This window comes from Struthio camelus, chromosome 8 (genome assembly GCF_040807025.1).
Source record: "Struthio camelus isolate bStrCam1 chromosome 8, bStrCam1.hap1, whole genome shotgun sequence".
In the NCBI taxonomy this organism is placed as follows: domain Eukaryota; kingdom Metazoa; phylum Chordata; class Aves; order Struthioniformes; family Struthionidae; genus Struthio; species Struthio camelus.
Genome location: NC_090949.1, coordinates 21,148,544 through 21,171,465, shown reverse-complemented (window position 1 = coordinate 21,171,465; position 22,922 = coordinate 21,148,544). Strand labels below are relative to the sequence as shown.

General features: G+C 38.5%; 1 protein-coding gene across 1 annotated transcript in view; it reads right to left on the bottom strand.

Annotated features, from left to right (window-relative positions):
- The window catches only part of COL24A1 (collagen type XXIV alpha 1 chain), a 154,482-nt gene that overhangs the window by 1,599 nt on the left and 129,961 nt on the right, over positions 1-22,922 (bottom strand). The window contains exons 47-59 of the mRNA XM_068952617.1: positions 22,689-22,796; positions 19,904-20,011; positions 18,211-18,318; positions 18,078-18,131; positions 17,721-17,783; positions 16,404-16,457; positions 14,721-14,756; positions 8,041-8,076; positions 7,920-7,946; positions 6,525-6,590; positions 5,593-5,761; positions 2,874-2,983; positions 1,536-1,751 (exon numbers count right to left, since the gene is read on the bottom strand). Coding sequence (XP_068808718.1) covers positions 1,536-1,751; positions 2,874-2,983; positions 5,593-5,761; positions 6,525-6,590; positions 7,920-7,946; positions 8,041-8,076; positions 14,721-14,756; positions 16,404-16,457; positions 17,721-17,783; positions 18,078-18,131; positions 18,211-18,318; positions 19,904-20,011; positions 22,689-22,796 — 1,155 coding nt within the window. The remainder of the gene's footprint in view (positions 1-1,535; positions 1,752-2,873; positions 2,984-5,592; positions 5,762-6,524; positions 6,591-7,919; positions 7,947-8,040; positions 8,077-14,720; positions 14,757-16,403; positions 16,458-17,720; positions 17,784-18,077; positions 18,132-18,210; positions 18,319-19,903; positions 20,012-22,688; positions 22,797-22,922) is intronic.

The window sequence follows — 22,922 nt, the reverse complement described above, 5'->3', positions numbered from 1 at the left end:
CAAAACAGCAGCTTCCCAGCGCGCTCCAGAGCAGGGCTGGCGCGGGTGCAGGTGCCGGGCGGGACGGCCCAGGGAGCGAGGTCTGCCCCTGGGCAGGCACTGCCGCGTCCACACGGCCTCTTAGCTCGCTCGCGAAATTCACTTCTGAATTTAACAACAGGGCTACAGTCACAAACTCTGTAAGCACGTGAACGGCTTCGGCAGGCCCTTGAGAAATAATCATAGGGGATGAGAGCTATATTTTTGACATGAACTTTGTATTGATTATTCTGCTCCTTAAAAAAAAAAACAACACTCAGTAAAAAATTGTTACCTTATTAAAAAAATATGAAACAACATTATAATACTGTCTGAGGCTGGGAGTGCCTTGATGTTTGCAGTAACTCCTTTCTTAACCAGCTATCACATACAGTGGAGACCACTGAAAAGTGAAATCCCCGCAGGGAGGAATGTGTGAGATTCTGCAGGAAATCTGTACAGTACACAACTTCCTGCAGAAAGAGAGAAAGATCTCATAGAATGTCACAGAAAAATGGCATTTTTCAATAGCCATCACTATATGTCTTATTTTTCCTCAGGGACAACACAAGCCCCGAATAAAGGTGGGGAGAAGAGGCTTCAGTGGCCATACCTTAGCTGCATGACAGCCGCAGAGCATCTCCTTAGTGTGTAGTAATAAGGGATGGCAGCATAACAGCTTCTGAGTGCCTCAGCAAATCCACTTTCTATCTTAAGATTAAAAATCTCACCTGGCACGTTTGTATCCCGATATGGGATCAGACTGTACTCTCTCACACCTTCTGTCACTGTAAATGACAGCAGAGCTATAAAATACTTTAAGCATAGGTGCTTGGCTGTTATTTTTGGTAGTGTTTTACCAAAATGTTTACCAAATGTCTCATTTCTTGATTATGATTATTAGTAACCTAACAACTGTTAGAAAGGTAATCAGCTCTTCCAATTTTTACTAAATCCAAAATATGACTTAATATTTTAATTAGCCAAAGAGTCAGTTTCTAACCATTATTCTTTTATTGAATAACCAAACAATTGATTGACAGTCAATGAATTTACTGATATTTAGTTGTCAAAAAACTGAATTCCAGCCTGTCTAAACCTAAGATTTTGTGCTGGATAACCTCAGCAGAACTCCTACAGAAGACTGAATTTTCATTCTGAGAGAAAGTGTTGCTCAAGTTTCCTGGAGGGCCAATTTAGATCTGTGCTAAGCTCTCTCCAGTACCTTCGCAGAATCTGGAACTGCATGGAATTCATTGCTACCAGCAAGTACAGATACCCTGTATTACTGCAACTGCTTTTGCATTTGGGTAGATGTTGAATTTTATATCAAAGGGCTGGCATATAGAGACATATGCCGAACAACATAGGTAGTAAGCCTCAAAACAAGAAAATCTAAACGACCATTACAATACTAGGGAAAATTATATATTCTCAAAGCTTATGTATTTGCAGAATGTTAATAATGTCTAAGCATTGACTCCATTATGCGTTTAATAATGCTGAAAAGTATTTACCATGCATTTGTCCGTAAGCACCTTCGGTTCAAGTAGCGTATTTGCTTTAAACGTTTGACCATTCCATCCCTTGAAGCTAATAGATGTTTTCTGGTCACCCGCCTCATTTAATCCCCATATTGGCATGTTCAGACAGTGAATTGTGATGCTGTGGGTTGCTTCTGAGCTCAGTAAATGAAGGAAGTTCATCTGCACTTTTCCAACACCAAACTCCAGCTAAGCTCCAAAAGAAAGGCATCATTAGACTTACAGCTGGACTGTGCTGACTGGCCACAGCAACATGAAGGGACATGCAGATATATGTGCAGTGTTTAGGCATGGGAGCATGTATGCATGTTTATACATGGGGATTAATGCCAAAGAGTATGATTTGTTTCCTTTAGGAGACCTGTTAAGTTCTATAGTAGGAATACTACAAACACAGAAACTGTCATAGGACATTTTCAAAGCTGAAACATAAACATTTGCTAATGCTCACAAACTTGCTGCAACACAGCAGGGCAGATACCATTATTTTGCAAATAAGGAAACTGAAACAAATGATTATGTTATTCAAACAAAGATCATCTCAGCAGCAGCATTTTATCTGCGTTCCCAACATTCTGCTGATTAGTCTTGTTCTTAGACCGCTGTATGGTTCTGCCTGTCAACACCCAGATCCCATCAATATCCTCAAATGTTGTAAGCATCCTTTAGACAGAAAATTTACTCACATAAGAAGAATTTCTGCAAGATTAAATCACACTTAGGCATCTTTCAAATTTAAGAATGTGTGTGGGAGCTTTATGTTATGACTAATGCTCTTCAATGGATAAAGCATATAAGTAAAACTCCATAAAAATAAAGTTTCTATTCTCAAGGGTTTAAGGAGTATATCTAACGAGTGGCATGGAAATAGTGATATAAAGGAAAGTACTCTCCATCTAACAAGGCATTTATCGGTAGCAGAGTGTTGAAAATGATTTTTTTTTACTTCCCACTGCAATCTCAGCACTCCTATACTCAGCTGCCTCAAGTGATGAGTTAGTATTGGAGCTTAGAAGCATTTCTGGCTTGTTTTTAATATCTTGTACAGAAAAGTATAAAGTAAAGCAAAAGAAGAGCTCCAACAGCATGGAAGATAAGTGAACAAAGTCAATGTTCAAAGTCAAAACCAATATATGTTGTCTCCGCTATTCTCTAATCTCCATTACAGAATATATACCAACATGCCATCCCACAGAGATACACACAAAAGAGACAAAGAGAATTCTAACATTTTACTATAAGGTAAATAAACACGCATTTATTTGTTCAGAGTTTTGGCACAGATGCAGTCTGGTAAGAAGCAATGTATACCTTTGTCACAGACTTTGGTGATAAACATGTTTGACCACCGGCAGTGAAGTTGCAGTAAACTTCAATGGCATCAGAAGGACATCCAATATTTGGGTCAATCCAGTATTTTCCTATGAGTATGCAATCCCAAATAGAGAATAAAACCAAAATACAGTTTGTTACAAAATTTTGCCAAAAAGTATAAAGATTTTAGCAGTGTTGGATATGTTCTTACTACTGCTTCACTGGGAATGGAAGAAAGGAAACAAGAAAGTCTTTCCACTATTGCAATGGAATAAGAGATATTCAACAAAATTTCCACAACCATTCAGTATTGACTACATATGCAGTGACTTCTGAACACTGACTTTTTCAGATAAGTCCTCTCTTTCTACAGCTAAATAGTGAGTGAGGACAAAAGGCATTTCTGCTGTCTCTATATTGAAACTTATTTTGGTTTGGCTTTGTACAGAGCATATATTCCTGAATGTAAAATTTGATTCTAAATCCTGCGGCTCTCACAGTATCTTGAAGATCCTTTCCTTCTCTTCTTTCTCCTGTCTGTAAGATACTTCTACTTCCCACATTCTTATGATGTGAATAAGGAGTATTTGCCCTTGTGAAACAGTGAATTTGGTCCACAAGAAGAAATAGGACAAATAAGGCATATCTAAATTATAGCAGAATTTAGCTCCCTTTAATTCATGGTTAAATGTAGGTGAGCCTCTGCTCTGCAGTCTATATGGATGTGTGTAATCCTCTGTGAAGTGGAGACAGGGTCAGTGACCTCTGTCCCTAAAGGACTGAGATCCATTCAGGAGTACCAGTTTTAATGAGGGTTAGATTCATCTTTGTTATAGTCTAGAATAACTGATTAGTCCTGACGCATGCCAAGGAACAGCCATTTATTTCCTTGTAACGTCTAACTTCATTTCCTATTTTCCCATTAGCTTGTTACTATTAACAATTGATAATAAGGATATTTACATATATTTATTGTATTATTAAACACTCAGAGGGGGATTATGTCACAGTATTTACATGAAACATTTTAACAATCATTTGAAATATTGATTCAGGATCTCCTTAGATACCAACAGCTATCAGTGTACCTGACAGTGACAGTGTATTATATACACTTTTCTCATGAGAAATCTAGAATCTGATCCACACAAAAGTCATGGCAGAATGGCTATAAATACTTGGGAAACTTATCACAAAATTGAATTCTGTTTCAAATTTTTTGGACAATTTGTTTACTGTATTTGAAAAAATGTCAAGCTTGAAACTACAACATACTGTGTTACGTATCTTTACATTATGAACAGTTTTGTTATATCTGTATATTGCACAGGATATTCTAAAACAGTGTCCAGAGGCATGATATACCCTACTCCTGTCCTGTGAAATAACGGGCACAATATATCTTCTTTGCAGTCAAAAGTGGCCTCACTGGCAGTAGGACCAAATTATTGCTGCCTGAAAATTGTACTAATTACAGATCTCAGGCTTTGAATCAGATCTTGGAAACAGACGTCTAAATCAATAAAAGTTCAGCTCACATTTGCATATATGTGAGTAACTTCATGTGTAAATGTAGCTCAAGAGGAATAATCACTTGTATAAAATTACTCAAATGTACAAGCACCTCCAGAATATATAAAACAGTAAAGTCAAAAAGCTTAATTTTGTCAAGCTGCAAAGTCCAAAGTACTTGCATGTGCAAAGACACTAACTACACTAACACATAATTCAGCTCCTAAGCATACTATATCCACACCAGTTAACTGAAAAATGTACGCATTTTAACCAGTTTGGGATGGAAAGACTCTTCTGTAGACAGAAAGGCAGTCAGTCGTGAATGGGATCTGAAGAACAGATGACTCAATTAGAGCAAATATTAGTTAAATGTTGCTTAAAATATTTAAACCACCAAAGTACCAATTACTTCAAACGTTTATTTTTGAGTAATAAACCTATGAGCCACCGTTAACAAACACTGGTAACAAAGCTACCTGTGCAGAAGAAACACCAACGAAGGTTAAAACAACGCAAGGGTTCTTAAAGCTGCTTAAAGCAGTTAGATGCCCAACTTCCACTTGCCTTGGGCTCTTTTGATATTTTCAAGTCAAATGTGTACAGAAAAGCTTTAAAATGATAAGGTTTTTAAGTTTTGAGAATATGGCACATTTAGTCATCCAGGCCACATATTTTTGGATGAGATCTTCTGATATGAGGAACACGTAAGCTGAACAGCATCTCAATGTCAAATGGAAAAGGCAGACTCCACAAACTGCTGTGTAATGTATCTCAGGCTTATTTTCACCACTGTGTACCAACAAACTTGAGCTAACCTACCCAAGCTTTTACACAAGTTCGAGATTGTCCTAAAGGCTCTACAAGGAATTAACATGGAAGGTTGTTAGTAGGTTGCTTGCTAGCCCTGAACAATCAAAGTTACTTTTTCACCAATCACAGAGAGCAGAAGCTACTTAAGACAAGAATATGTAGTCAAATCAAATTCAAACCGGGGTATGAATATTAGCTGGCTACGTAATTTCGCCTTTAAAATCCAGAGTTTGCATCTTAAATAAAGATAAAATAAAGACGGCTGCACACACTGCAACACAGTCTAAGAGAAAAACCTCCCTGTTAGAATTTTGAAGTAGAAAGTAACATTTTGTAACAAGATGCTTTAAAGCCTAGCTATATTCAAGCTTTTATGAAAGTGGACACTTACCATCTGACACTTTACGTTCACAGTTTAGCAAGTCCCTGCAGATGCGTGCCGGGTTGTCCCGCGTGCCGAGGGGGTTCTTGATGCTGTGCAGTAAATTGCTAAGGTAGTGCAGCGTTTTGAATATCTCTGTACTGTGATCTAGTAAAGTTACTTCAGTATTCTGGTATCTCTGCCAGGGCCATTAGCAAATGTGTTACCACAAAGAAATATCACAACAGCAGCGTATGCAGTAAAAATCAAATGGCCATTGAAGATCCAGACAGAAGCATTAAGTATTTACGATACATGCAATCAGCCATATAAAACAGGGTAAGAAGAATGTATCCCAGTGAACAAATTAGTATATTTTATTAAAATTATCAGTGCAATGAAGTTACAGTCAGGTTAAGATCATGCAAATACATCATTAGGATATGTTGACATAGAAATGTGGATACAGAAAAAAAGAAAAAATGAAAAAAATTAGTGCATTTTTAAAGTATACTTAGCAGTCTCAGATTCTGAAGAGTGAAACCTATATTTCCCAATATGGTGTCAATATATTTGACTTCACACATGTAAGTAATTTTCTTGCAATCTGTAGGATCACACACTTACATAAAGTTAAGCACATGTGTCAGTATTTCTTGGATCAGGGCCTAAATAGCAGTATCATTATCTGCAGCTGAACAGATACAGTCCACTATCTGTGATAGCCAATAAACAAACTTCCACCACTGCTAAGCATGATAAAACGGCAGAAATGCTGCTGTTTTTTAACTTCATTTAAGTTGCATCCTATATATCTTATTATGTTTAATTATATTCTACAGTGATCACCTGCAATCTGTGATTAATTTTAAATAAAGTCTTTGTAAAGAAGCCCTGGTCTTTAAAAAACATTTTATAATGCATACTCTGTGTGCCAGCGTAAATACAGTGAAATACATTACCTCCATCTGCAGTGCAGCATTTGCCTGAATCAAGGCTTGAACAGCAGCATTGATGTCCACTTGTTTCTGGAAAAAAAAAAAAGAAAGGATGAAAAGATGTTTCAGAATATAAAAAGATAAGCAGAAATATTCTAAAATACATGTGTCACACTGACCACTGTTGTAGAAACATACAGATGATATGTTTATCATCTTGTTATTTTAGGGGAAAAAAAATCTGTGTAAACACTTACCTTTAAAATGGGATCCTCACTTCCATTTCCAAAGAACGCAAGCACACATACGGAAATAGCATATTACCTTTTTATTAACATCTCCCCCTCCACACAGAACATTTAATGATCATACTCCAGGAATCAGAAAAAAAGATATTATAATGATAGTAACAGACTAGCGCCCCAGCTTATTCCTCCCGTCCATTTAATTTCTGTAGTTGAGAAAACTGATCCAGGTCAGTGGGAAGACATATTATTCCTTTCCAGAGGAGGCACAATGAAGAACATGGCGATGTAGCTGTACAAATACAGCTTGGGCCATGTGCTGTTGTCTGACTTTTGTGGTTGGAAGGTCACAGGACTTTTGCCAGCTAAAAGCTCCGCTCCTGCAGAGAAGTCTTCATCTAGCGCCCAGACAGCAAAGCCGCAGCCCACTTGCCCAGTGGAAAAGGAAAAGTGTGTGAGAGTTTGACCAGAGGGTAAGTGAGCTCCAACTACCTGCAGCCGGCAGCTGGTCTGCGCGAGCTGCCAGCAGCTGCTGCAGAGCAGGGCAGCCTTCGTGCTGCACAAACACACACCAAGATTTGTCTATAACTAGCCCTCAGGAGGAAACCAGTTTCTCACTTATCTTCATTCTCTGCCCTGTTTGTCAGATGCGTATGCCATACAACAGCTTTAAGTTCATTTGTTAAAGAATTAATTCACCCATATGAACAACTAGGTCTTAGGGTTTGTTCTCATAGTACAAATATCATCACAGCTTTAGGATATGTCAAATATTGGGCCCATCCTACTAACTGGCACAATCTCTTAGAAGGGAACAGTCAAGTTAGATATATAGAGGGAGACCATCTGGGCCAGAAATACTGCAGAATCTTCTAGTGCTTTCTTTCAGATTGTTCTGAAGCAGAATTGCTCCAACAGAAAAACCTTTTACAGTGTGATGGCGCTAACCCATGTCAAAGGTTCATGAGCTTTGTCTGTTAAGGGCTCAAAAGCATCACAGAACAGAATCGTTGGTGTAAGACGAAAGATTCAAAAACTATATTACTGTAGTGACGGAAGTCATAGGAAAATGTATTTGCATTTCACCTGTGGTGACGGAACAGGCAATGCATTTGAAGAGGATCACGTTCAACAAAGAGGGCTGCATTGTAGTTAGCGCAGTTAGAGAACTTACTCTTGGTCCTGGTGGTCCAGGCAGTCCCTAGAAAATCAGAGATACCAGATATTAGGTGCATCATCCTTTCAAATGATACATTCGCAATAGAACACTACAGGCACAGTTTTTATACACTTACAGGTAGCCCTGGCTGGCCCTGAGGTCCCTGAGGGCCCTGGAAGAAACACAGACAAAATACAACAGTTACAGACGAATGTCTCTCCTCCTTTGTTTGTTTTTAAAAATCACAAAATGCCACTGTGAACAATGAAGTGAAGATGTTTGTGACACAGGTGTTGGTAAAGCTGCAGATCGTTAGTTGCTATTCTTTAAAGTGCCACCTTCTGTTAACGTGAGAATGTTCCTATGAGAAGCGTTGGGTGGGCTGCATACCAAAACTCATTTATCCAACTATTTTTGATGTTAAGGGTACATCAGAAGCCATATACAAAGTATTAATACACAGTGTGCCAGCATTATATATGTGTTGCAGATAGGAATTACTATGTGGTATGAAAGGTCACAGAATTTATAGGTTGTTATAAAAAAACAACTCATCTCCCTGACCCCATGAATATCTGCTAAGTGTTTATTACCTCTTAGTACAGTGTCACCTTTCAGCCAGAACACATGATGTTCATTGTTGAGTGAGTGATATTGCAAGTTTATCACATATTATCTAAATTATGCCCTTGTTCCTGACCTTAAGGGACATCATTTTAGGGTGTAGGATGATGCGGTGGGGAGGAGAGGGAGGAGGAGAAGCTCTTCCCTAGCTTATAGCACCTACAACACACACAGTCTTAAATCTGAAGTAGAAAAGGAAACAGAGAGATTTCATGTCTTGGGGGTCAGACATGGACCCTCACAAAGACCATCTCCCCCTCTGCATTATTCTTCCTTTAAGTAACTACTCACATTAAGAAAAAAAGTATTATTAATATTTATTAATAGTCAGTGATACTTGCATCTTTTTTACATTATGTTCCTTAGTCTCTATATATTCAAAGCCTCTAGGAGCTGCTGTAACATAAACAATAGCAAGAATATTGAAAAGGAAAAGAATAGCCAGCAGCAGCTTAATACCAGCAAAAGAGGAGAAAGAGGAATAAAAGGCATAGGCCAGACCTGCATTACATATTAGCAAAACCTTTTAGCGTAACGGAGTTTAAGCCAAATGCTCTTTAGCCAAGTGCTTGTACCAATTTTTGAGCACAATAAACTGTTCCAGCAATAGCACTCTTATACCTGTACAGTTACCCTAGCACTAAGTCTTTGCCAGCAGAGAAGTAACAGTCATGCTAGTAAATGCTTTTAAACTGATCTAGTCAAAAGAAATATCAAGTTGAAAATCACTTAGCATAGTAACAAGAAGTATTCTTTCTATGAGATTTCACAACAAGATCTGTGTAAGCATCACTGCATGCTACAAGTACTGATCCTGGGCTATGCTTCAAGCCGCGATCATAGCACGGGCAGCTGAAAATGGTTCAGGACCTTACGTTGATTTGCATATATTTAAATAAAAAGGATGACAAAGCCAATAGAAGAGATTTAAGTCACTGAGGCTCCACATTTATCAATTCTTAAGAGTATACCAGCCACTTTTTTTTTTTTTTTTTTAAATCTCTGGACATATTCAGAAGACAGAGCTCATGGCAGCCACCTGGGAACACATCAGACAAGGGTTATGATGACCTCCACAGCTGCACAGGTTAAGTGACCCTGCACATCACCTGCCCTGGCAATGTCAGAGGGCCCCAGGTGCTGAATTATGATGGATGTGAAAAGTGAGGGTCATCATTTAGTTCCTACCACCAGATTTATAGCAGCAAGGCTATGCTGAGGGACTATGAATGAGCTTTGAGGCTGAGATCCATGCTATGCATGCTCTGTGGATATGGATAGGGGACAATCACAACTGAAGCTATTTCCAGATGTTTAAAGATTTGGTCTTCCAATACTTAACTAAAAAAATACTAACAACATAAACTCTAGAGATTTTACATATTGTCAACTTTTCAGCTGATGCAGTCTCACCCTATTTATTTATGCTTTACCCACTTATACCTATACAAGGGACTTTAAGCCATCTTGTAAATAAACACTTACTGATACTTTATAAAAGTATTAATGATTAATGTTGGAAAACAGGAATTAAAGAATAAGTCATCTTAGCATAGAGAGTAACACAGAAATGCTGTGGGTTTTGTGGCAAGTACTTAGCATCCCTTTACCCTTTTGAGCGTGATCATTGCCAAGCTTGAAATTTTCTTTGAAATGATATTATTATTAAACAAGCATAAAATATTGTTATTAATTAGTACAAAACTGATGACAGATAAATTTGCAGAGATGACATCCACATGACTGTTTTGGAATAGAACCTCAGCTGATGCAGATCAGCTGGGTTTCACAGAGCTATACTATCAGGTGACAGCTGAGAAGGTTAACATCCACATTTAATTAATTAATCAGATCAGTAGCTTAAGTATTGTTAGACTGCTGCAGGGTACCTTCAACCCCATGGGTATATGTTGCCAGACTCTATGATCATGCTTAGTGAAATATGTTTGGTACAAAATGAATGAGAAAGTGTATAAAAAACTTGAGAAGCAGATTTGACAGTGTAAAACATACTTGTTTATCTTTTTACAAGACTTGACTATGCAATTACCAAGCCAGGGCAAGGCACAAAGTTTTCAACGGTTTGTCCCTAAGTAACCACTGCTCTCTGATGAACAGAAGTCTTTGTTCTGGATGCTAAGATTTAGAAATTTCAGTAGCTTTTTCAGATGACTGAACGCTTCAGTTAGTAATTCTATAGTCTTGGCATATGTCACAATTTTAAGACTCCAGAAGTCTTGGGAGTAGGACAGTTCAAGCTTATAGTGGTTTCTGATATAGAATTGGATTTTTTTTAAAGATCAAAAGTACACTGTTGCAATGATTTTAAGCTATTTTACAATGGAGGAATTTGATTTTTTCTTGATTCACTGTCATCTCGCCAGTAAAAGCCATGTGGAAAAAGGTAAATACTGAATAATATTTGTTATCTGCAGTAAACTTCCTTAGGGCATATTACATTTCCTAAATGCATTAAAACGTCAACGGTGTATATCAGTTACCTTTATAAGCCTTTAAAATATAACAAAACTGCACAGGGTATGTTGAAAATCCTGTAGACGTGTTAGAAATGTTCTTTCTTTCTGTTACAGAGCTGCAGAATAACGTTAAATTACACATTTCATGCATTAATTGCAGAATGTTCCAGTGGAATGTACAGGATTACCTTTACAAATCTACTTAAATTCTAATATGATCAAAGGATAAATTAAGTGAGAAAAGTGTAATTCCAGTTCATAATAACAAAAGTAAAGAATAATTAGTTTTAGTTTGCTCTTTAATTTTTTAATCACTTCATTTGATTGCTAGTACAGAAGTTCAAAGGCCAAAACTCCAGCCTTTTCTAATACTGTATGACCCTGATTTCGCATGCAATTATACATATTCTTAACTTCAAATACATGAGCAATTCCATGGATAGCACTACTCATATGTTTAGCTTTAAACATGTGCATACTAATTTTCAGCATTAAGACTGTAGCATGTTGGCCAGATTTCATAATTCAAATTACACTGAAGGAGACTTGTGAGAGCTCAGGTGGTATAAAAACCATAGGGCACGTTTTACATTATCCTCTGACTTCCATCAGCTTTCTGCCAATGTAATATCACTGACTTCAGCAGAATTTTTCTTGATTTAGTCTCCTGGGGACAGAGGAATGGATTTCTAAATTATTCCTGTTTAACATATTATTTCACACTTTACTGAAGATACAAATAGCACATTTGATCAATCTGCTTAAGATAACCATGTAGAAACCTGTTTGATGTAAAAATATTACAGGTATTGAGAAAATGAATGCTGTGGAAGTTTCTAAGGGGGAAAGAATCCTGTGTTAAAACTAATGAGACTGTCACTACTGTCCTAGCCCAGCATCTACACAACTTCCCGCTGTTGTGTGAGGAGTATCATATGCCTGCCAGTTTGCCTGGTTGCTGTTATCCCACCTGAAGTTAGATCAAAGGCAACTAAGTAAAGGAAAGCAAGCTGGAATCACAAAATAGCAGGGTCTTATGATCTTACCACAGACCAATTTGGATATTATTAACAACCGCCCCCCCGCCGCTAGTCTTGTGCCTGCTAGCTGGCTCTTCCCAGGCTGAATGTAAGAAGAGTAAGAATACAATGCAGCATGGAAGCTGCTGGACTAAGGAGAAACGGGGGATTGAGCAGGTTTTCAGCAAACTGTCTGAAACAAATCAAGAGAGCCAAAGCCAAAATCACATTCCTGCTGGCTTCCCCTAGCACAGAGACAGGCTCACAGAGTTGGAAGTGTGTAGGAATAAGGCAAGAGTATTGTCACATCAGGGCAAGAGCCTAAAATTCCTGGTGGAATATGTATAACTGTAATTGGAATAATATCTAATGCTTTCTTTTAAAGTGCCACTTAGATCAGACCCTATAATGGGTTCAATGAGGACTGCTATGTTCAAACCAGTTATCCGAACAGAGTGGCTCTTGCCCAGGGGCACCCTCAGACAGGCATTATATGAAAACTGGCCTCAGAAAGGGCACCTCAAAATGTTAGGCTTTCCCTGACCATTGTTGTCATTTTGATGTTATTTCACCATATTGAGGAACGAGTAAAGCATATTAAGGCACAGTATTATGACATATTCATGTTATGCCTTAAGGTATAATATTAGACGTTCATTTTTTAAAGTATAGTAATATAATAGTCTGGTATGCAACACAAACAGTGTAGTATCTGCCATTAATTTCAAATCTAAGATAAAAGATCATACTCCTTCTTCATACATAGAGCTGGTCAGCAGCTGAGGAGTAGAAGTAAAATTTGTATCTTCAACTTATGGGATCTTCTGCCGAAGCTGCTGGGCCTGGCCTTAGCAAAGAGATAGGCTAAGGGAGGAATCACATGGTAATGTCTTCTGTCACCTGAACTTCAGTGTTGCGCACTACAGACTGCTTTCCCTTGTCTTCTGGATCACTTCAGCGGAGAAAAATACGGAAAGGCTTGAGTAGAGGTTAACTTTTGCAGCCCTAGATGTTCATCTGGGAACCTTTAGGGCAAACACTGGGTGGAAAACACATTGGTTTGGAAAATCTCCTTGTGTCTGAGAGAGAAAGAGGCAAGATAAGACAAGAGAAGCCAGCAGAGATGACAGGAAGGGAAGGGAACTGCCTTAGCCACAGAAATGCAGTATAATAGAAAGCTCATGCCCCCCCTGTCGTCCCCCCCCCCCCCAAAAAAAAAAAAAACCTGAGGAAAGGGAGAAGTACCCATGACAGTCTAAAAACTGTAAGTTAAACGGTAGCAGTAAAACTGCTACAGAAAAGTTAAAATCTTGGAGCTTCTCGGAAGAATGCTAATATCAATTCTAATAGAATAAATTCAAAGCTTGGAATACAAAGTTGGATGAAAATCATTTTCTCTCCTCTATATCCGAAAATAGTTGGAAATAAACCCTTTCCTTGACTAATGCTGCTGTGTATCATTTAAAATTAAACATACTTCTGAAGATAGTCTTAGGAGAGGAACCCACAATTCAGGAAATGAGTTGCTAAGTGCCAGCACCAGTTGTGGAAACTCTTGCTTCTTGTTCACCATTCTAGATCTTTTTTTAAAAGCGTCTGAGCATTTTTAGCTCTGTGCCGACATAGTAGGTCTTATGAACTGGAAGAACAGACATGAGAAACAGGTAACTAAGATGGTTAACGGCAGTATGAATTAAAAGCCTGGTACTCCTCCTGCTCTGAAATAGGAACTGCCCTGAGAGCATCAGAATGAAAGCAGAACATTTCCTGAGACATGTACAGCAAACTTAGTTCTGAGCCTTAATTCTTACAGCAATTTTCAATATTTCTAATTTTTAAAATCTTTTATAAGGCAATTAGGTCAGAACTGGCAGTCTTTGTATGCAGGCAGACTCTAAAGCCAAAACACAATAAGATAGGAGAAACTAAATGTTTTTAAGTGGGGTGAGATGAAAGGCAGAGTAACAGGCACAAGATCATGTTGGCCAGTTACTAGAAAAACGGATTTTTACAAAACTGCCATACAAAGTAGTGTCACAAGACTAAAATGACAGCTGATACCTATTTGGAGTAAATACGATATATTGACACTGGCGGTTCACGCAGTCAATGTTAATGGGAGGCTTTAGTAGCTCTTGCACATTTTTAAAATAATTCATTTATTAATATAACAAAATTAATGCAATATTCTTACAGAAAAATGAAAGACAGCAATCTGTCAGTACTGCCTACTGCTACTACAGCTGGTGTACATTGTATGGACACCCCTCCTCAGCCCTAGGCTTCTCCCAAGCATCTCCCTCCCTAGACAGAATCATGCAGATTCGTGAGCATGGCCCTTTACGTATGCTATGCAGTGACATGGCATGCTCAAATATTGATAAGAAATGTGACAAAGGATTTTGCTGGTTTAGATCTGAAGCGGAACACATTTGAAGCATGTGATTCCTATATGACCAGGGGCTGTATTCCCAGGCAGCACATAGCCGCCAGGGTACCTACAGGAGTCGACTTGCCCAGAAAAAGGTCAGGCTTTTGACTCATGGTCCCAGCTTTCCTGGCTGGTACCTTCCAGGAGCACAACTGGACTGTCTGGTAGACTGCATTCAGAGGACTCAAAAGTACATTCGGAGTAACATGAAAAATACTTTTTTACACAACCTAAAAATGAAAGCACAGAAGTTGCTGCAACTTACAATTTCACCCTTTGAGCCCTTTTCACCCCTGGGTCCCTGTAAGAAAGAGAAACTGTTAATCCAACATGCTTTCTAGCCTTCTAGGAGTGAAATTAATACATGCAAGGATTATACTGCTTACAGGAATACTCCAGTCTTAGTTCATCTGTATTTACAGCTCTGGGGCTCTAATTTTGCTGCATTATTAGAAAAATAAATTACTTGAAAATGTCTTGTAATTACTATATTTAGAAAGCTGGTTTTCTTCAGATTGTAGGTACGGTTTTGCTCAGTAATGTTAATTGCTAGTGTTTTCCAGTCAAACAGCTCTACTCTCTTCTATTTGATCCACTGTAATAGGAGATCAGTGCTTCACCATCTGAAGAGCTGAGAACCAAACTTGGTGCTCTCTGTCACCGAAAATCTATTGGTTACACATCCGTTTTTACTACTCTGTTAGTAACCCCATCTCTCACAGCCAGATTACTCTGTCTCTGTGACATTTATGGCTAGCCTTGCACTCGCACTGTGTTTCCAAAGATGCTAACAATTTTACAATTAGCCTAGGGTGGGAAGAATTCTGCATCTTGATGGTAGCTTTTCATGTCACAGAGAAATAATCTTCAGTTATAATGCTTTCTTAATGATAACGGCAAACTATTTGCTTCAGAGTAAAATCTATTAAAAGTCTTCATTCAGGAACATAGCTGTAAAGAAACGAGAGCTTAGTTTTCCTCTTAAGTGGGAGTGAAAAGAATGCAGCAAGACTTACCGTGTTGTCTTTCTTTAATAACTGGAAAGAATGCTCTAATTATAGAAGGAGCTTTTCCCTGCCCCTTTCTTTTTCACTTCTCCTGTACACAGGTAAGTATTCATATTTATTATTTTTACTGTATATCCATGTTATTTTGATAATTGTGATTTAGATTTTTTAGATATTCTTATTCACTCCAAGTCTTGTCAATCAGGCAGAGGAACTCCAACGGTAGAAAGAGTTTCTAAAAATCTCTTACATGGCTGGGAGAGGTACTCTGGGCTCAGGGACTGCAGACAGAGCCAGAGGGTGTCCTTGCAGAACGCTCCTCTGTCTCCAGCACAGAAAGTGTGACAAGTGATGGAAACAAGGACTAGGGCTGAGCATCCCTACTAAAGGGAACCTAGGGAGCACTGAGGGCCAGAAAGGACAAGAAGATGTTTAAGTTATAAGATGGACCTCACCAGCACCTGGAGCTCCTCAGTGAGGGACTATGGGCTCACTCAATACACATGTCTTAAGGGATACTCAGGAAAGTTTAGGCCAATTAAAGGTATGGCACCAACACATGAAAGATAAAGTACATTGAAACCGAGCATAGGTGGTCTCAATAAATGTCTAAGCCTTAAGGCTGAGTCAGAACACCCAGGTGGTAGTCACCATGTGCTAGTTTACACCCTGACTTGCCCACTGGCTACTCTAGATAGGCCCTCTGTATACAGTATTTAGGGAGAAGGTCATTGCAATCACTTTTTTCATCTTGTCGGTACTACCAATGACAGAGTTGCATATGTTAGCTCACCAGCATGGTATAATATGGAGATAATCCTGCTAGCTGCTGTTTGCAAATGGAAAAATAAGAAGGATGCAAAACTAGTTGCAAAACTGATGAATAAAAATAAAAGTATGGGTTAAATAACCAAATGATACAAAAGGAAAGGGAAACTTACAGGCCTGCCAGTTGGGCCTGTTATGCCTTCTTGACCAACAGGGCCAATGTATCCCTGTAAACAAACAAATTTATTAGTCCCTCCATGTTTTCAAACATGGAAAATCCTCAGGACATGCCCTGGTTTAAAGTTACTCAGCTCATACACCTGGCACACATGCAAAAGATCATGGCAAAGTCTTCTTTCTGAATATTGAGTGCACATTGATATACAATCAACAAAATTATTTTAACAATTAGTAATTATTTACGCTTGGAAAGCCCCCCTCCCCCGTTCTTCTATGTGAGAGTTGATGCGCTAAAAAAGTGCACTCTGTTTGCCAAAGTTCACATATTTATTGAGCTACAGTCAATTATATCTTGAGCAATATTATTATGCACAAGTATTCCTTTAAGGCTGCCAATAAATACTGCTCAGATTGTTACTTTATTGTTTCATTTCCTTTAGAGCAAACTGCTCATTTCCAGTGTTTATCTTGTACAGGGACGTTTCAGAAGAGAAAACTATCAGAACAGACCACTAAAGCTGCTTGCACTGCCTCTGGTTAATTGAGCCACGATCTCATGGCATGTATCACAAGTGCTGCGACGTCAATGGCAGCAGCGAGGGAAGCGCATCATGCAGTAAGACCTTCTGTGCTGCAACCTTTCCCTCTATTTTTTCACTTGACATTGTAAGCTGAATGCACATTCCCCAGTAGTAAAAAATGCTAAAAGTGCCTTATTTTTGGTGAGTAGTAAAGGAGAACAAGAAAAGTTTTCAGCGCTCATGAAAAATTAGCTGATGCATGCTAGTAAATTCATAGATAAAAAGGAAGTGTTTATTAAAAAAAAAAAAAACAAACCCAAACCTACCTATTAATTAATAACGCCTGGCCACTACTTTCTCTTATTGCAAGCAAAGTCTGACCCTTTTTTGTTTTGCTGCAGGACAGAGTTATATAATCAGCAATGTCAGTCAGAGGAAAGAGAAGGTTCTAACCTGATGGACAAATATAGAACAGCAATAAAGACACTTGTGTGGATGAAATTATACTGGAAGAGCCACACTTTATCAGCAGAGCTTGCTTTGTTCCTTCAAGGCTGAAAGCTGAGCTCTGCTCGTGTATCTGTGTCCATGCTGTACCCACATCTACTGTACTGGCATCACAGTACTGGTACTGGCCAAGGGCTCCTAGTGAAGGTCTAGTGTTAGAGAGAGGCTTTCAGCTAAAGGCTTCTGGCCCTGAGAATAGGAAAAATAGGATTCCCTAAATGAAAAGGAATATGCCACCTGCAAACCATCCTAAGAACCTCTTTCATGGAGCAAAAGACTTACGACTTGGCCTGTTGGACCTTTTGGGCCCAGAATTCCAATGAAGCCGATGTCCCCTGCAGGACCCTGAAAATGCACGGAAACAGTTTAGTCAAACATGAACACTAACTATTGACTTGGTTTTAATCTCTTGTAACCAATGGAAGTAAGACTTTTCAAGAGCAGTAATAGTGAAAATATCAAGCTCACTGACCCAGAACTTTAGTCTTTGGACATGCAGTATGAAACTCTGCCTGCAATGTTCCAGTAGTTCAGATAGTTCTTGAACAAATTATTGTCAAAGCCAATTAAATCTGTGCTTTCCTAATTATTCCACTCTGTAAATGGCTTCAAATCTAATAGGAAAAAATGAACACATACTTTTGGACCTGGGAATCCTTGAAATCCCATCAAACCTTGATCTCCATGTTCTCCCTGTAACAGGAGCAGGCATCCTCATTATTATGTTGGTAACTCTTGGACTAGTTTTGCATCAATAGGTGTGATTACATACAGGCTGTCCTTTCAGTCCAGTGTCTCCTGCTGGCCCTTGGTCACCTTGTGATCCTGGAGGGCCTCTTTTGCCTCGTTTTCCTGGGTGACCCTGAAGCCCTTTCTCACCCTGTGGATATGAAGATAATATACCCTTTATTATCATATGACAGTTATAGAAGTAAAGATAGGAAGAAGTATGCTATCTCACTATTTCAAGAAACAGACCTGCTCTGCTCATTTTATCTCCTTCAGGAATGCTTTCGATAATTATGTCTTTCACTAAAACACAAACGTGACCTGACTATTCCTTGACTTGGACCAAAAAATAAGCATATATGCGCATTTCCAATATGATCTCTCCCAGTGCAAGTACTAAAATGCACAAAATGAAACAGAAGAGGCAGCTTCAAAGTAAATGAAGAAAAGTAATCCTTCAAACAAGGTATAATAAAGTTGTGGAACTCCTTGCGGCTGCTTATTGGTAACACTAAAAGTTTACATGGATTCAAGTGGAAACTAGACAAGTTCACGCAAGAGAAGTCCACTGAGGACTATTAAATGCATACCAAGACTATTAAGTACATAGAAACCATATCTAGCTCAGGAGGTTAAAGAGCTGCAAGAAATTACAGCTGGGAATATACACCATCATGCTCACTTTGCTCTTATGCCCTTTCCGAGGTGTTTGTGCTCAGCTCTAACAAAGACAGACTTTTGGACTGACCCAGTATGTCCACTCTAAATGCTTATTTTGCACAATATGGTACCTTTTCCTCTTAGTTTATCTGTTCCCTGTCTTTTTCAGATTGCAAGCTTTCTGAGCTGGAACTACCTCCTACAGTACGTTGTCTAGACAAAAGGGTGTAATCCAGACTGGGAGCACTGGCAAAAAAAACCATTACGAATAGTGAATACAGTTTATACTGAAGTATTTTCATGGAAATATAACAAAGAGAGATGGTATTTTCTTCTCCCAGTTTTCAAGTAATTTAAAGACTTTTTAAAAAAGTCTTTAAAGACTTTACCAATAAAATCATATGTAGCATTGTAAATCATTGTTTTAAATTAAGAGTTCTACTCCAAATGCTGAAAATTATTTGTAAGGTTCTCATTCTTTGCTTCTTTTACTACTGAAATGCATCTACTTAATATTATCAATAGACTCTGAGGATATGCTGATGTTGGTACCTGGAACTGCCTGGAAAATGGAGCAATCTCAGATTTATTTCTTTCTTACAGGGCCAAACAAGAAAAATTTCAGTCCTATGATAAAAGAACATCCCAAATATAGTTGCTAGCCCCAAAACTTGGGACTTATACTTGAAAAAGTACAGCACTTCATCACCAATTAATAGCTTAGATGTTCAAATCATCCAGACCATTTGCTAGCAGGCCTATTGTCTCAGTCATGGAACTTTAAAAAGAAAAGATAGGAAACATTTGGCCCTAAAACTTTGATGAATAAATACATAGTGTTTTGAACAGCTGCTAGAGGTGGAAGCAGCACCTGGACAGATAGATGGGAAATCTGCTTTCTATTTATAGTTTATAGAAACAAGCTCAGCACAATCTGCAGTCTTATCTATCAGATACGTTTTGATATCAGTCCTCATGTGATTAACAACAGCATGGTGGTCTCACAATCACTTCATGCAGTATGAAGTCTAAGCAGTTCAGTAATACTGTACTTAAACAAGATCCCACTGATGTACCTTTAGTCCTGGTGTTCCCATGGCCCCTGGCATGCCTGGTAATCCCTTAGGACCTCGAGCACCAGGATAACCTGCCAGACCGGTTAATCCTTGGTTTCCTTTATTACCCTTAACACATCCAAAATAATTGATTACAGTCAGAACAGCATAACATGTTTTTTCATTGCATGGTAAAACAGGCAAACAACATAAAATCAGACAATGCTGCTTGATGCTTTCCGCATACATGGGTGCATATTGATAGTACATCAAAATATACATAAACACAATGATCAGCAGTATCATCTAGATTTCTGCTAATATTCCAAAAGCAAAAACCACTTACAGCTAGTAACATAGCTACATGTGCTATGACTGTGGGGTGCAGTGACAGCTTTTAAGGAATCAAGTTATTGTAGCTTAACAAGTCACTGACTGTCAGCAAAGCCAAGGCTAACCAAGCCTTAGCCCATGCTTTAGCCCACCACAAATGTTCAGTTCAGTGTTCTTCTAAAACCTTACTCTGTCCTACTCTAACTATAGTGATATCAACTCTGTGAAATCACTTGCCCTGACCCGCAAAGGGGAAAACATCCAAGAGAACTCGCTGCCTCTTTGGGCTCATGCAGGGCATCTCCCCTACCAGCACCCTCCTAAACAGGAGCAGCTGCCCAGCTACTGGTACCAGTGATGCAGAAATAGTGAGCAGTCTTCTGTCGACAGCAATTGTGCATTCAGGTATACCTGGAAGCGTATACCTGAACTGCTTTTACCAGTAACTGCTTTTACTTTCCATCAGGATAATGGGAATCATACAAAATAGTTTACATGAGACCTCAAACTTCTCCCACACCTGAAAATTTGCATGTTCAGATCAATATCCTTTAGTACTGAACCCTGTTTAACTCTTTTCTAACTCTATTTTGAAATATGCAGGAATAAAGCATTAATCTATGATAAGTATAGAAAATGACTCCCGGAGATCTTTCTTGGGTGAGAGGCATGTGATCTTTGCAAATCTGTGTTGTTTTCCTTTTAGTTATAAATCTGAAGATTCTGAGCTTACAATAAGGAGCTCACTCTGCTGAAAACAAGATGCTAAATTAATTCACTGCAGATGGGCTGAAAATACTGTTCAGATTCAAAGAATCCATTTCTCAAGAAGGAGGTACTCCACATTAAAAAATCAAAACGACAGTACCTCCTTTCAGAAACATTCAAAATTCAACATGCCTATTTATAAATACCAGACATGCTAATAATATTAGTATGACTGTGTATGCTCTGAAGGGATTCATAAAAAGTAACTTGACCACATCAAGAAAGATCAGAACGTTTGTTATGAAAATGTATCATAACATCAGACATAAACAAAGAGTGAACATTTTTACTGAAAAAACATGTTACTGAGTGCATGGAGCTAAGCCAACTGCCCTGTTAAAAATACAAAAATGGAACCGTGCTGCTATCCATAAAGAGTGTTTCTGTGTTGTCATTTAGTAGAAATAATGGAATACATATATACATACATACATATAAAACATGGTATATAGTGTGTGTGTATATATATATTCTTCTTTTCATATGCTAGTCCCTTAAGTGTTCATGGAAACAAAAGTTATATGAAATGTGATTTTTATATTAAATGTTATTTCCAGGGCTTTTGAATATGGTACTGTCACTTACAGCCTGATGGACTGATAAGCTTATGTAGCCAATGTTCTGTTCTTTTTTTCCATTGTGGGAAAATCACTTAAAAGTCTCTGCATTACAAATTACAATGCTACTACCTATTGCTAATAAAGAGTAATATAGAGCAATGGAGTAATTATTAAAAGAGAAGAAAGATGACGTTTTGAATGACAAGGCTAAAATGTAAACGTTCTTTAGAGTGATAGTCCTAAATCAAGCTTCAAAGGACTTTACAGACCTGAATGAAGTTCAGTAAGACATGATCTGAACTTTAGTGGCTCAAATAAGGCGCACCTGCCCCCTACGGGCAACTCCTTTAATTTTGTCTTCGTTCAATCAGATATGCAAATCTACACATGTAACAGTGCCTCCTTCAGCACTTTGATTAATTCCTCCCATCAAATTTAACTTGACATATAAAAATTATTGGTCCATCTAACTAAAACCACTGAGAAATAATATAGATGAAATCCATGCCATCAGATTTCTGATAATGAAAATTACTAAAGGAATTTTCTCCCTTCTCTCTGGAGTGAATGAGTGCAAAGCTATCTCACCATCCCCAAATGATGAAGCAGGTAGGTAGCTACCCTTTGCTCACGGCAAATTACAGATGAAAACTCTGGTACCAGGAACGCTCCCAGCTCCTCTGCACTACTCCAGACACCTCATACTCTCATTCACTGTTTTTGGATGAAGCTTTGTAATTGCCTAGGTACATGGATACAGGCTACAAATTCAAAGACAAAAAGGAACATGTGGGACGATCTCAGAACCTGACCTATAGAGAAGTGACAGGATCAACTGGGGTCTACGGCTCATGTTTGGGAACAGAATTGCGAAGTCTTCTCAGCAGGATAACATTTTTGTTCTGCTGTAGTTGTTACTAGTGATAGATGCTAATAAAACAGTTCTCCTGATAGCACTCTTCCTTTATATTAACTTTGCCTCCTAGCCAGAATATCAGGAGCAAAAGAGAAAGAAAACAAAGGCTTGGTCTAATTTTCCAGATGCTGAAGGAACTGAGAACAGCCCCTTCTGTTTAAACATTCTAACCTTAGAAAATGTGTAATGCATAAGGATATAAAGAGGGACAATGTGGAAGGCAACTTACCTTACGGCCAGGCTTCCCTGGCAGCCCAGGTTTTCCAGGGTTCCCAGGAATGCCTTCTGGTCCAGGGTACCCAATTGCTCCTTTTTGCCCTATTGACCCTGGATTTCCCTTGAAACAAATTTAAACAAAATACAAAACTGTTGACTCTCTTCATCTCCACCATCACAGAATGAGATTCCAGTCACAGTATTTCCTAAACCCTACATAATAACAGACCCAGTGGCCCAGGTGAAT